At 38.2% G+C, this 14,724-nt stretch overlaps 1 protein-coding gene across 1 annotated transcript; it reads right to left on the minus strand.

Moving 5' to 3' along the window:
• Positions 1–10,199: 10,199 nt before the first annotated feature.
• LOC311089093 (extracellular calcium-sensing receptor-like) lies at positions 10,200–13,483 on the minus strand (the record flags this gene model as incomplete). The annotated part of the gene is made up of 6 exons (XM_084123543.1): positions 10,200–11,113; positions 11,275–11,398; positions 11,769–11,996; positions 12,092–12,847; positions 12,935–13,223; positions 13,347–13,483. The coding sequence occupies 6 exons, from the start codon at positions 13,481–13,483 to the stop codon at positions 10,200–10,202; spliced, it is 2,448 nt and encodes an 815-aa protein (XP_083979669.1).
• Between the last annotated feature and the right edge of the window lie 1,241 nt (positions 13,484–14,724).

Here is a 14,724-nt window from a genome sequence, read left to right on the forward strand (position 1 = left end):
AGATGGTTGCATAGTTAGAATTTTCTCCCTGATATTATCAATCTTATTGTGAAGAAGTGAAGAAGTTCATAAAATCATTACTGCTGTGCTATAGGGTTGGGCTGATAGACGATACCATCGTCCATCGCAATAGCTGACAGACATCGCGATGTTGAGCCGGTCGATGCACAGCCAAAATAGCGCTGTATGACAGATGTAGCACTTTTATTTCTAAATATTAACAAACTTGCTTACCATGTCATCAACTCTCTTCTATTCCGATTCTCAAATATGTGTAAGTGAGTTTGTTTTGTAGTTTAAAAACCTTTATAAATTATCTTGATCTGTTACGTGAGATGGGCACCATCATGTTTGTTTTGGCCGCAGTTCAGAGATTCCTGTCGGTTGGATTTATTAAAGCACATGAATTCATCAATTTCTCCCGAAATACATGAAAGTAAGTGGCCTTTAAAGAAAGAAAGTAAACTTTATAGATACTTACACTGTATATCTGATATGAATAAAACACGTCGGCAAATATATTTGAATGGATAGTTATTGCTGCTTCCATAGACACCATTGTGTATTTTACAAACTATAAATGTATTTTTTTGCTATAAATTAAACATTATGTGGTGAAAAACACTGAATAGTTGTGATATATGACAAGGGCTGAGCGCGTTCGTCTTTGGCTCAGCGCCAGCTATAGCGTGAAAACGTGGTTTGAATCTGGCAGTTATGTCACTTCACTGTACATTCGCTCCTTAGTGGTCAGCTGCTGCAGAGCGTGCCAAAATCGAAATTGCTGATGAGATGTTGAGGAAAATATCTAGTGGAAAATGAGAATGTTACGTTAAAGGGAATGTGAGATGATGCTCTGATTGGTTTATTTCACGTTACGCCCAAACCACACCTATGAGTTATGTAGCTACTTCAGACCAACCCATTTTAGATTTGCATCGGGCGCAAGAGTCATTTATCCCGCCGGTATAATAGCAACAGCGCCTGAGATCTGCCCACAAAGTTACTTGCTTTTTGTGTTTGATACTTGCATTTCAGATCGTTAAAATATGGCCCAGAGTCTCTATGTGGTGGGATTTATCTGACCTTGGTGACGTGAGACATCTAGCAGACGGTCGGTTTAGCCAGTCTTTCTGCTTCCTGGCCTGAGCCCCAATTCATGTTTGAGCTCTAAGACTTATGTGCCATATTACTAGAGAGAAGAGCAGCACCATCCCAGGGGGGATGAATAACATCTCTTTTCAACAGGTCAGGTCTGCCCCAAAAACTTATCCAATTGCCTATGAATGCTATATTATTTTGCAGACACCACTTAGACAGCCAGCCATTGAGTGAGTACAATCTACTAAGTATCTCATCACTCCTGCGAACAGGAAGGGGGCCAGAGCAAATTACAGTGCCTGACATCGTACTTGCGTACTTTATTCACACACCTCTTTAACGTTAATTTTAGTGATCTCCGACTGGCGGAGTCGAACATCATTAGTTCCGACGTGAATAGGAATCTTAGAGGATTTACAATTAGCATTAGCCAGCACTTTTAAATTTGCTTTGATGTCAGGCACTCTGGCTCCCAGCAAACATGTGACTATGGTGGCTGGTGTCTCTATTTTCACATTCCGTGTAATAGAATCGCCAATAACTAGGGCACATTCAACAGGAATCACAGTGTGTGTTTCACTGAGAGGGGAGAACCTGTTTTATGTTGTAATCGGAACGGAAGAGCAGTGTTTTGTCTCGCGACTACAGCGTCTCACCGTCACGCAATTGCCCTGCTGCATGGGCTCTACTACAGCCGGAACCGAACAATGTACAGAGTTCACTAAGCTAGCCGCATCCAAAGCAGTATCTAAAGCCCTTGCACTCTTACAATTAACCTCGATTAAAGTTTGGATGCGTGTCTCTAGTTCTGAAATCTTCTCCGCCAGCCTGACTATCTCCCTGCATTTATCACATGTAAATCCTGTGCTGACAGAGAAGGCTATGTTATACATGTTACATGAAGTGCAAGTGACAATAAGAGGAGAAGATGACATGACTGCCAGAAAACTCACCTCCTACTCACCTAAGTTGTTTGATGAACTCGTAAAAGGCGCGAGTGCGCGCAAGATTTTTTAAAAATAAATAAATAAAGAGCGCAGACCCAAGAGATATATCATCGTCCCCCGCGTGAACCGAAGAAGCACCGGAGCGCGCTTTGGGATCACACGAGGGAACGCATGGATCTGGTGATGCAGCAAACGATAGGGACGGATCCATCTTTTGCTGATCATTCAGATCCATGTGGGAGCCCCACGATGGTAATGTGGGTGCGGTTTGAAAATAATTCAGGCTAGCACGCAGCATTTTCACATTGAACAGTTCACAATGCTCGCTCTAGCCTTTCTCCAAAGCCAAAGCCGCATACTCCTCCCCCAAACAAACAAAACAGTAATCGTGTGTATCCAGCTCAGACATGGGACGGGAGCATGGAGGAACACAACACTTACTCTGTTGTTGACTCATTTTTTGCTTTTTAAACTCTTTTTAAAGACTTTCAGAGAAAATTTTAATTTCTGCACACTGCCAGTTGAAAACTAACTCGAAAATTATGTTGGCATTAGTGGAATTGCATTAGCATGGTTTAAATCATACTTATCTGACCATTATCAGTTTGTAGCAGTAAATGAAGAAATGACCCTTGGGAGATATCATTAGGAAGCATGGGATTAGTTTTCACTGTTATGCCGATGATACTCAGCTCTATATCTCTTCGCCCCGACGAAACTTGCCAATTTTAGAAATTAGCGGAATGCATAGCTGATATAAAAAATTGGATGACTAGTAATTTCCAATTACTTAATTCTGAAAAAAACAAGTTTCTAATGATTGGACCAAAAACCTCTGCACGTACTAACCTAGAAAAGGATCTACCGCCAGCAGTCGATTTTGAGATATTCTAGGTATTATCAACTGGCCTGAGTTTTGAGATTGCAATAGACGTGAAGGACAGTAATGCGTTAAGAGCTCACTCAAGTACTGGGCAGCTAAACCATTTAGTACTTTGTAAGTAATCAGCAATATTTTTTAATTTTTACGATGTTTAATAGGGAACCAATGCAGTGTTGACAGAAACGGGCTGATATGGTCATACTTCCTGATTCTGATAAGAACTCTAGCTGCTGCGTTTTGGACCAGCTGTAGTTTGTTTACTGTGCGTGCAGGGCAACCACCCATAAGAGCATTACAATAATCTAGCCTTGAGGTCATGAACGCATGAACTAACTGTTCCGTATTTTTCATTGAAAGCATATGTCGTAATTCAGATATATTTATATACTGACGACAAAGACTTGACAGAGCAGCCATCAATTGTTAAACACTATTCCTATTTAGCACCTAAATTCTGGAACAGTCTTCCCCCGTCTTCATACCGGCGTGACTCCGATCATACACTGTTCGTGTATATATACCTAGAATATCAAAATCGACTGCTGGCGGTAGATCCTTCTCCTATTTAGCACCAAAACTTTGGAACAGTCTTCCAAACATTGTCCGGGAAGCAGACACACTCTGTCAGTTCAAAGCTAGATTAAAGACACATCTCTTTGACCTAGCATTCACATAATACATTATAGACTTCTATAATTCAATGTTAGGCTGCATAGATTAGGTCAGCCGGAACCGGGAACACTTCCCATAAATCCTGATGTACTTGTTACATCATAAGAAGAATGGCATCTACGCTAATTTTAGTGTCTTTGTTTATCCCGAGGTTTTACCGCAGCCTGCCGGATCCAGGCCGCATCCAGATCTGATGAAGGACCTGCGCTTGGACCCGATGACAACGCAGTGCTGAAGTGCCAACTAGTCTCTCCCTATGGAGAATCCCTTTACCACTCTACAGATAAAGCGTTGTCGGGAAAATTCGTTTCGCGTACCTACCCCGAGGTGACAAAACAAAATAAAATAAAATTTTGTATCAAAATTTATAAGGAAAGACCAGTACTTTGTTTAGGCTTGGTTTGTAGGGAATTACAAACCTGCGCACATATATTCAAACGCGCATAACTATAGAACCGATTCTTAATGCGCATGTGAACGCCATCAGCGTTTATCACAGGTTCGCGTTTAAAGTCTGTGTAGAGAGAATTGTGTCGTCTTAGCGGCCCCTAATTTAATATCAAATGATCGTTGCGACGGAAGCGAATCAATCAAAACTAACTTTAGCTGGAAAATAACTTTATTAAAGAACCACTATAAAGCCAAAACAATCTCTGTTACCTTAAATTCTACGTTTATCTCTGTAAAGCTGCTTTGAAACAATCTACATTGTTAAAAGCGCTATATAAATGAAGATGACTTGACTTGTCTTGACTTCGTTCATTGGCCAGAGGAGAACTGGCTCCCTGACTGAGCCTGTTTTCTCCCAAGTTTTTTTTCTCCATTCTGTCACCTGATGGAGGTTTTGTTCCTTGCCACTGTCGCCTTTTTCTCCTTTGTCGCCTTTTCACCCTTGTTGCCATTGGCTTGGCTTGCTTAGTTTGGGACATTAAATTTAACATTTCATTTAATATTCAACAATAATATTGATCTGCCTGCATTGACACCATTATACAAGAACTGAACTGAGCTGGACGATGACATCACAGTTTTCTCCAGAGCGGCTATATATACATAAATTAACTAAATTAATAACTTTTTTTAAAACAAAAATGAAACATCACTGAACTTACTTAAGCTGGACTGTGAAGCTATTTTCTTCTGGAAACAAACTTTTTTGCATTATTTTCCTGTTACCTCTGTAAAGCTGCTTTGAAACAATCTGTATTGTAAAAAGCGCTATATAAATAAATGTTAATTGACAGATGAGGAAGACGGATAATATCCAACATGAAGGTTTATTAATAAGAGATCCAACAACAAAGCAAACAGAGAGCAACACACACTTAACATTGACTACAGTGGACAATGAACTCAAACAGAACTGAACATTTTTACATTAATGATGGTGACTGATGAGTGCAGCTGAATGTAATTAGTGTCCGTGACAACAAATGAGTGACGAAGGCAGTTGATGACAAAACATACAAGTCCAAACTAATGTGAATGTGACATTACTGTACCTGGTTAACACTAGCATGATAATAGATTTTCTAAATCCCATAGCACATAGATCACAACATTAATAAAATTGCAAGTGTGGCAACAGCAACTATACTTCGAAAACGGATTTCTTGAATAAGCACTACCTTGCAAGCTGGATGGCCACTGTTCTGTAGAATTTCATTTCAAATCCTAATCAGACCTGCCTGTCCGTAATTTTCTAGTTATCCTTAAGATCTTGATTAGCTACAGTACCAGTCAAAAGTTTGGAAACACTACTATTTTTAATGCTTTTGCAAGAAGTCTCTTATGCTCATCAAGCCTGCAGTTAAAAACAAAAAAACAAACAAAAAAAACAGTAATATTATGAAATATTATTACAATTTAAAATAATGGTTCTCTTTTTTAATATACTTTAAAATGTAATTTATTTTTGTGATGCAAAGCTGAATTTTCATCAGCAAGTACTCCAGTCTTTGGTGTCTTATGATCCTTCAGAAATCATTCTAATATGATAATTTGATACTCAGTTATTATCAATGATGGAAACAGTTGTGCTGTTTAATATATTTTTTTGGAATACTTTTTTCAGGATTCATTGATGAGTAAAACGTTAACAGCATTTATTCATAAAAACAGCATTTATTCAAAATAAAAACATTTCTAACAATATAAATCGTTACCATCACCTTTTATCAATTTAACGCATTCTTGTTGAATTAAAGGTGCACTAAGTAACTTTTTTACCTTAACCGAACAGCTTCGGAGTCATTGGAATAGTTATATGACTTGTTTCGGGTTGAATGGTGGTCGTCGCGCATCCCCCGAGCGCCTGTGAGCGGAAAAACCACCCTTGCAACTTTGGGCCAGCGGGTCGCGTCAGGAAGTATCGCATGATATCAGGTCTCGCGATGTAACAAATTGCTTTACGGCACTGCACACAAAGCTAGGAAAGCTTTGTCGGAGGACGAAAGATATGGCGTTATTTTTTAGTCAAAAGTTATGAGCGTGTAAGACATGCTCACGAGCACATTATGTTATTTCACACGTGCAAAAATTAACCTTCAGCTGGCATGATAAAAGTACTCGCGCACAAATTCAACAACCGAGAGGTGTACAAGTAGCTGCGAGCGAGCGCCTGGCATACTCTCATAGGTTAACTCTGCTTGTACAGTGGAATCCTGCTCGCGCGCAGCGGGCTTCTGCTCGCGGAGAGCTGTTTTGCTCGCGCAGTGGATTTCTGCTCACTCAGCTGATTTCTGCTCGCTCGAGTCTACATGACTTTTGACAATTTGGGGGCGGAAACCAAGGAGGGCACTGACCCTCTTATGATTGGTCACTTTCATCATGGAAAATCTTGGGAAATCCTAACCCCGCCCACCTTCTGACACAGCGCGCGTCACTCAGCTCGCTCTGCTACTCCAGCTATCTCTGTGTATATTTTAGACAACGAAATATGTGATAAAACACCATACTAACTATTTTCGTTTTCATTTAAAGAAATCTTAAACATGATAGCCATACAAATGTGGTTCAGGCAACGCGTGTTGATTATATTCACTGTTTGCCTATTTAAAAATAGAAAAAAAAAAATATATATATATATATATATATATATATAAAACACAAACCTGCCTCTTTTCGTTTTAAATATAATATAAAAACATTAAACATTTTAATATGGTCCAGGCAATATGTGCATTTGTACCAAACAACAGATTTTGCAGTAAACAACATTACAGTTTTAATTTTTTTTACATACAATTGTTACAATTTAAAATGACAAAACTCAACCCAGTCTCTTTTTGTTAAATTTCAGTTTTTATCAATATTAGCCATTATAAAAGTATCCACCTTTTTCTGCTCAGTCTAAACAATGCGCGCTGCCATGACGACGACTCCGGTTGCCTACTTCCGGTTCGTAGCTTGACCAGCGAGAGAATGAGTTCAAGCTGAAGCTCCTCATGTAGAAACTGAGTGTTTCGAGCATAAGATAAGAAGGAGATAAGAATTTATTTTCTAAAGAGCCGTGAGTCAAAAGAACCGGCTCTTTTCAGTGAGCTGAGTCAAACGAGCCAAAATGTTTTTCACATCTGTCATGTTAACATGGACAAAAGACAATCTCACAACAACATCACATCCTTTTAAAAATAAAAACAGTACAGTATACAGTAGTCATAACTTAGAATTTTATTATAATTGTATTTCATATAATATACAATAATGTAATTTTTACTTGTCCATAACAACCCGAAAACTTGCCTGCTTGCCTTGCACATCTAATTAATGGGCAAAGTTTTCCGACTTTTTTTCTTATGCTTCAGTTTTAACGCTAACCACTCTAAACGTTTACTTTATTGAATGTATCTGATACGGAACCGGACATGGGCATTATCTCCTTCTTATCTTATGCTCGAAACACTCAGTTTCTAAAAAGTTTGAAATCTTCTTTGAATTGTTAAAACAACCAACAACTGCACATGAGGAGCTTGAACTCATTCTCTCGCTGCTAGTACAGGTCAAGCGCTACGAACCGAAAGTAGGCAACCGGAGTCGTCGTTATGGCAGCGCGCATTGTTTAGAGCAGAATAAGGTGGATAAGTAAAAGGTATAAGAAGCTATACAAATAAAGCAAACAATTCAGTCAAACATACAAAGTCAGCGCTCTAGTCTAACCATACAACGGTAAAGTTAAATAGCTTATATGTATAGCTTTATTTGTATAGCTTCTTATACCTTTTACTTATACTTTTATAATGGCTAATATTGATAAAAACTGAAATTTAACAAAAAGAGACTGGGTTGAGTTTTGTCATTTTAAATTGTAATAATTGTATGTAAAAATTTTTAAAACTGTAATGTTGTTTACTGCAAAATCTGTTGTTTGGTACAAATGCACATATTGCCTGGACCATATTAAAATGTTTAATGTTTTTATATTATATTTAAAACGAAAAGAGGCAGGTTTGTGTTTTATATATATATTTTTTTTATAATTAGGCAAACAGTGAATATAATCAACACACGTTGCCTGAACCACATTTGTGTGGCTATCATGTTTAAGATTTCTTTAAATGAAAACGAAAATAGTTAGTATGGTGTTTTATCACATATTTCGTTGTCTAAAATATACACAGAGATAGCTGGAGTAGCAGAGCGAGCTGAGTGACGCGCGCTGCGTCAGAAGGTGGGCGGGGTTAGGATTTCCCAAGATTTTCCATGATGAAAGTGACCAATCATAAGAGGGTCAGTGCCCTCCTTGGTTTCCGCCCCCAAATTGTCAAAAGTCATGTAGACTCGAGCGAGCAGAAATCAGCTGAGCGAGCAGAAATCCACTGCGCGAGCAAAACAGCTCTCCGCGAGCAGAAGCCCGCTGCGCGCGAGCAGGATTCCACTGTACAAGCAGAGTTAACCTATGAGAGTATGCCAGGCGCTCGCTCGCAGCTACTTGTACACCTCTCGGTTGTTGAATTTGTGCGCGAGTACTTTTATCATGCCAGCTGAAGGTTAATTTTTGCGCGTGTGAAATAACATAATGTGCTCGTGAGCATGTCTTACACGCTCATAACTTTTGACTAAAAAATAACGCCATAGAAAGAAAGGAAACGGCAGACTGACCGAGCAAGGAGTCAGACTCGAGTAAATATCGTTCTTGTTGATGGACTAGTAGACATCTTCAGAGGTTATCTGTGCCTGTTCGATGTCCGACGCTTTGTAACGCGTTCTGTCAGGAGGAGAAATAGGGATAGCTCACAGATGAAGTTATTACCGAGAGCCAGACAGACTCACGGAGGCGATTGGCATCTCACAACTTGCACTTTAGTCCCCAGTCGAACTCGTGTAACTGTCTGTCACCCGTTCTAACGTCCACATCTTTACTTGATAAACAAAAGTAGGATAAGAATGAGCATCAAACTGAAATAACCCGCATACGGGTGTTCGAGGTGCACATGATACAACACAGACTGCCGACGACAGTTCAACAGGGCGCGCGCAGCTCTTAAAGGGGCCACACCTTATTTCCACTCGTTACAGCTTCCATCCTACTGAACACATACCGGTATAGAGGGCGGAAGGGATCAGGCCGTGAGTGCAGAGACAGCTGTGCGCGAGTGCTATTTACGACAGTAACGTTAAATACAAGTACTCCACAGCGACTCTAGGGGTCGCTGTTTGACAAAAACGGAAAGCTGCCTAGTGTGCCTTTAAAGTACTAATTTCTTTTTAAAAAAAATAGTTATTGTTCCCAAACTTTTGAACGGTAGTGTATATTGTTACAAAAGATTTCTATTCTAAATAAATACAGTTCTTTTTAACTTTTTATTCATCAAATAATCCTGAAAAAAAGTATCTCAGGTTATAAAAAAATATTAAGCAGCACAACTGTTTCCAACATTGATCATAAATCAGCATATTAGAATGATTTCTGAAGGATCATAAGACACCAAAGACTGGAGTACTTGCTGATGAAAATTCAGCTTTGCATCACAAAAATAAATTACATTTTAAAGTATATTAAAAAAGAGAACCATTATTTTAAATTGTAATAATATTTCATAATATTACTGTTTTTGTTTTGTTTTGTTTTTGTTTTTGTTTTTAACTGCAGGCTTGATGAGCATAAGAGACTTCTTTCAAAAGCATTAAAAATAGTAGTGTTTCCAAACTTTTGACTGGTACTGTACTTCAGGAGTGTCGGATTTGGTTGGAGTCAAACTATGCAGAACAGTGGCCCTCCAGGAGCAGGACTTAAGAACTTTGATTTGCAGCATCAATAAGAAACTTTTCTGGCAGTTACAATTAGCAGAGCTGACAAGTACAGATAATAAATTAATATTACATATTATAATCAGCAATGGATCCTGTTCAAAATGACATGAAAGAATGCGTATGGTTAAATTGACGTAACATCACCACACTGACATGTAAACATGAGGCTAGGATTCTTTATGAATGCATCACCGTCATATTATTATTATTATTTTATTTTGATACTTGTTATAATTTACATAAATGCATAAGTGTATTTATTATTGAAATTTAAAATTACTTTTGTAAATTTCATGCATCAGAAACTTTTTTCTTTAAATAATAATAAAGGACACCAAATCATCTCAAAATGATTTAGGTGGATTCTTTCCCATCAGATGTTGCTTTGTGTTTTGTTCAGGCTTAAACAGGATGATATAACATTTAGGTCCAAATATGCAAAACAGTAAACCAAAGCTTGAGGCTAAAATAGCAAATATCTCCACAGCTACAGTAAATTTTCCAGGAGAACTGACATAAGCTGGAATGAATGTGATCCAAACAGCACAGAATATGAGCATACTGAATGTGATGAATTTGGCTTCATTAAAGTTATCAGGTAGTGTGCGAGCCAGAAAGGCCAGCAAGAAGCACAAGACAGCCAGTAGACCAATATAACCCAGTACAGCAGAGAAACCTATAGTGGAACCCAGACTGCACTCAAGAATGATCTTTTCATGATAATATTTCATGTTTTTGTAGGAAACAGGAGGAGATATTGTTATCCAAAGCACACAGATAATAACCTGTATAAGTGTAAAAGCAAGAACACTGAGTTGTTGCTGTGCAGGCCCAAACCATTTAATGATATTTCTTCCTGGATGTGTAGCCTTAAAGGCCATTAACACCACTATTGTTTTTCCCAGAACACAGGAGATACAGAGGACAAAAGTGATCCCAAACGCTGTGTGACGCAACATACAGGACCACTCAGTGGGCCGACCAATGAAAGTAAGTGAACAGAGGAAACACAGTGTCAATGAGAAGAGCAGCAGGAAGCTCAGCTCGGAGTTGTTGGCTTTTACTATGGGGGTGTCCTTCTTGCTGTAAAACAGGATGGCCACCAGCACAGTTAATCCTACTCCAAACAGTGAGAAAAAGACTAGCACTACACCCATAACTTCAGTGAATGACAGAAACTCTATAGCCTTTAAAACACATTTATCTTTTTCAGCATTAGACCAGTATTCCCCTGGACACTGCTTGCAGTTATTTGAATCTGGAAAGGAAGTTGTGTTTACTATAGTTAGAGACAAAGGAGAAAATTACTTCATTGATAAAGTCTCTTGATAAGAACCTGCATCCTTAACAGTAGAAGGAAAATACAAAAAAAACAGCTAACCAATTTTCTTTGAAACTTTGAGATGGGCTGAAGATTACCTGTCTCATTACTGATTTCTCCTTCTGCACATGGAATACAGTCATAACAGCAGACAGGTCTTCCTTTCTGTGCAGCCTTCCTAGTGCCTGGATGACAGCTCACACTGCACACAGACCTTGGCTTCTACAAAGTAAAATAAAATTATACATGGTATTACATGGTCTATGTGATATGATGACGATAAATCTATCAGTATTATAGAGAACAGAATATTGTATCTTTGATGTGTAAAATTACGCAAAAATGGAATGACAGCTATTGCATTGAGAAACCACTGGAAAAACTGAAACTGTTTTTTGCTCTTGACATTATGTTAGCTTCTAACCAGTTCTAAATCTATATAAATGCAAATGGTATTAATATAAAATGTTTTATTATAAAATATAAAAAAGGTTTTATTTCCTGAATTGTCTGAGGGGCAGAGCTTTGAGGAGTACATACAGTATAATATAAAATTATTAAAATAATGATTAATACAACACAAGCTATTTACCTTCAGCTTTCCTCCAGCCCAGATTATGTTTTCAGTGTTGAGCACAAAGCGCTGATCAGGGGGCAATGAGGCATCATAGTATCCCACTGGTTTAAATTGGACTGATCCATCTGAGTCTTGCTGCCAGTTCACGACTTCATACTGTGCTACAACTGCTCCAGTTCTGTCAAACCACACACAATCTCCTGTCTTTATGGTGGAATTTATCTTTTTCAGAGCCTCAACTACCTATTGAAAAAAAAAGACAATTCAGAGACATTCTGATGTTACCAAAGAGATAAATATTTTATCTGCCAGCTCTGCTTTCATCACAGTTTTTTTACCTGATGTGGTTGTATTGTCAGACCTTTTTCACAATCTCCTTGTTTCGTGCACTGTAGCAGACTATGTAATGAGTAGGCCACGGCATAAACTGCTTTGTATACATTGCTTGAATATCTTTCTTCAGTCACATCTTCATTGTAATTTTTCAGTGCAATCAGATCCTGATATCCGCTACAATTTAATGCATATTGAGAAGAATTCCCCTCAGTCTGTGAGCATGGGAATGCTGTGTTCCAGAATTTCTTTAAAACATAATCTGCAAACCCTTCAATATAAATTTTTCTCACTGCAAACCCCAGTGACCCTCCCAGAACTTGAAAACTGTTTGGAGTCATCAAACTTTTTGCAGTAATCCAAGCCTCCACTCCAATCAATTGGAAGTCTGTAATGTTCTCAATACTTAGCTGATCAAACAGATTGCCCATCTCAACTTGAGAAAGAAATGCCACAATTACTTTTGCAGTGCCTTTTTTTATTATCTGTACCACCTTTTGGAGTTTTTCAGGCTCTGTTCGATAGAATTTCACAGAGTACTCCACACAAATCCCCTCCTCCTGGGCTGTTTTCAGAAATATGGCTATTCCATTGTTTCCATAGTCATTGTCACTGTTCACAGCTCCCACCCAAGACCAGCCAAAGTGCTTGACTATGTATGCAAGTGCTGTGCTCTGGTGGTAATCACTAGCAATAGTCCTGAAGAATGATGGGTAATTATTCCTATTACTAAGGCATTCACATGTGGCTGAAGGACTTATCTGAAAAGAAAGCACAGGAAACAAATAAACAGTTCATAATCAGTATAGTATCACTATGGTCAGACTTGTACTATTATTGCTTCTTACCACTGGAATTTTAAAAGGTCCTGTAGTTCTGGACAGAATCACTGTGGCTGAAGACTCTGTTTCACCTATGATAGCATGTATAGGAGACTGTCCATTGCATATGTCACCTACTGCAAACTCTGGACCATTCATCAATGCCATAGTTGCACTCATGGAAGACAGTCTTGAACCACAGGTATCATATATTCTGTAGCCAATAGAAACATTTGGGAGCAAATTTTCACTTGTGTTAATCTCCTCTATGGCAAAGATCATTGTCTGAGCCATCCGGAAATCTATTAGATTCACACTGTGAAAACATTTAAGTTTTGCATGAGTAAACAAAGTTAAATACATATTTGTACATGCTACAATTTAATTTAGATAACAAATATGTTTTTATCAAATGCATTATCTTCCCAATGTAACAAACCTAGAGCAAAGCAGACGTTGAGGTTTTTGTGTAAAGTCAAATGATGGTAATGTTTCTTTACTGTGGATTGCAAAAAGTGTTCCAATAGTTACATCTCCATCTTTAGAAAACAGCGGGTATTTTGAGTCTCCCATCATATGACAAATGTTCTTTTTTGCCTTTGTATGAAGGCAATAATAAAATAGGTGTGCGCAAAAAAAGATGAGAATCCTACTGATTGATCTCAGATGCATCTTCCAAATGTCAATGACCTGATACACCATTTGAACTTTTGTATATCACATCATTAATATACGTCATTTACGGAAAATGATCCCACAGGACATGAGCTATAAAGAATAGGTGAAAAAAGATTGCAATCTTTGAAAAATAATGTGTTGTCCGTTCTACAGATACAGGAATATACAGGAAATTTAAATCTCTTTCATGCCATTATAAGCCCTTCAAAAAATAATTGAAACTGATATCTAAAACATCTATTTATGAGTGAAGTTAAAAAATATACAGTAGAAATTCTGGGAAAATTCGTAGAAATTGAGGACCATTTCTATCACAGTTATAGAATACATGTAAGATATTACTAAAAAAGCTGTGCGATATGGAAGTGACCCCTGTTACAGTGAAAACAGTGTTTTAAATAATTACTTTTGTTGGTTACATGGTATAGTACAGCGATTTTCAAATGGTTCAGGACCCTGGCTTGGTTTCCCATCGGACCGTGGGACATAATTGCGTCATTTTATCATTTCTACAGATTAAAGTGAGCAATGCGTCAAAGCAAGCGTTCAGGGTCATTTTTGTCGGGACCACTATCGTCGAATACAATTGACAATTAGCATACAGTTTGGATTTGCGGGATGGTTCTGTTCTGGGCAAGAACTCCCTGTGCATCCATGAAGCCTAGCATGGATAAGAGCAGGGAGAGCAGCAATAACCCCCTTAGGGTAAACAGAACAGAACCAACATGAATGTATTGCAGATATCATTAATTCAAGATTTTTAAAGTACAACATGATTCGAGAATTAATTCTGATTCAAGGGGAATCAGAATGCCAAATCCTGTAGAATTTACAATATGTGAGATTTTTGTAATAAAATATCCAAAAAATCACTTGCACAGTGTGATATATTTCCTGCAGTTGTGTACTTACAATATCCGAATAGTTCCCAAAGATTTTTAATTTCAGAGAAATTCCAATTTTAAATAATAAAAGTGACTCCCTTTTCACTTGTCGCCTGTCAATGACGTAATATCCGCATTATCCCTGGTTTCCGCTCGTATTGCCATAGTAACCATGGCGACAGACGTGGACAACTGTGTTACGTCTAGCGGCACGCTCACGCTGTTGTTGTTTCATTCAAACATTATGGACCATGG

The sequence above is a fragment of the Abramis brama genome (assembly GCF_963993115.1).
Source record: "Abramis brama genome assembly, chromosome: 9".
NCBI lineage: Eukaryota > Metazoa > Chordata > Actinopteri > Cypriniformes > Leuciscidae > Abramis > Abramis brama.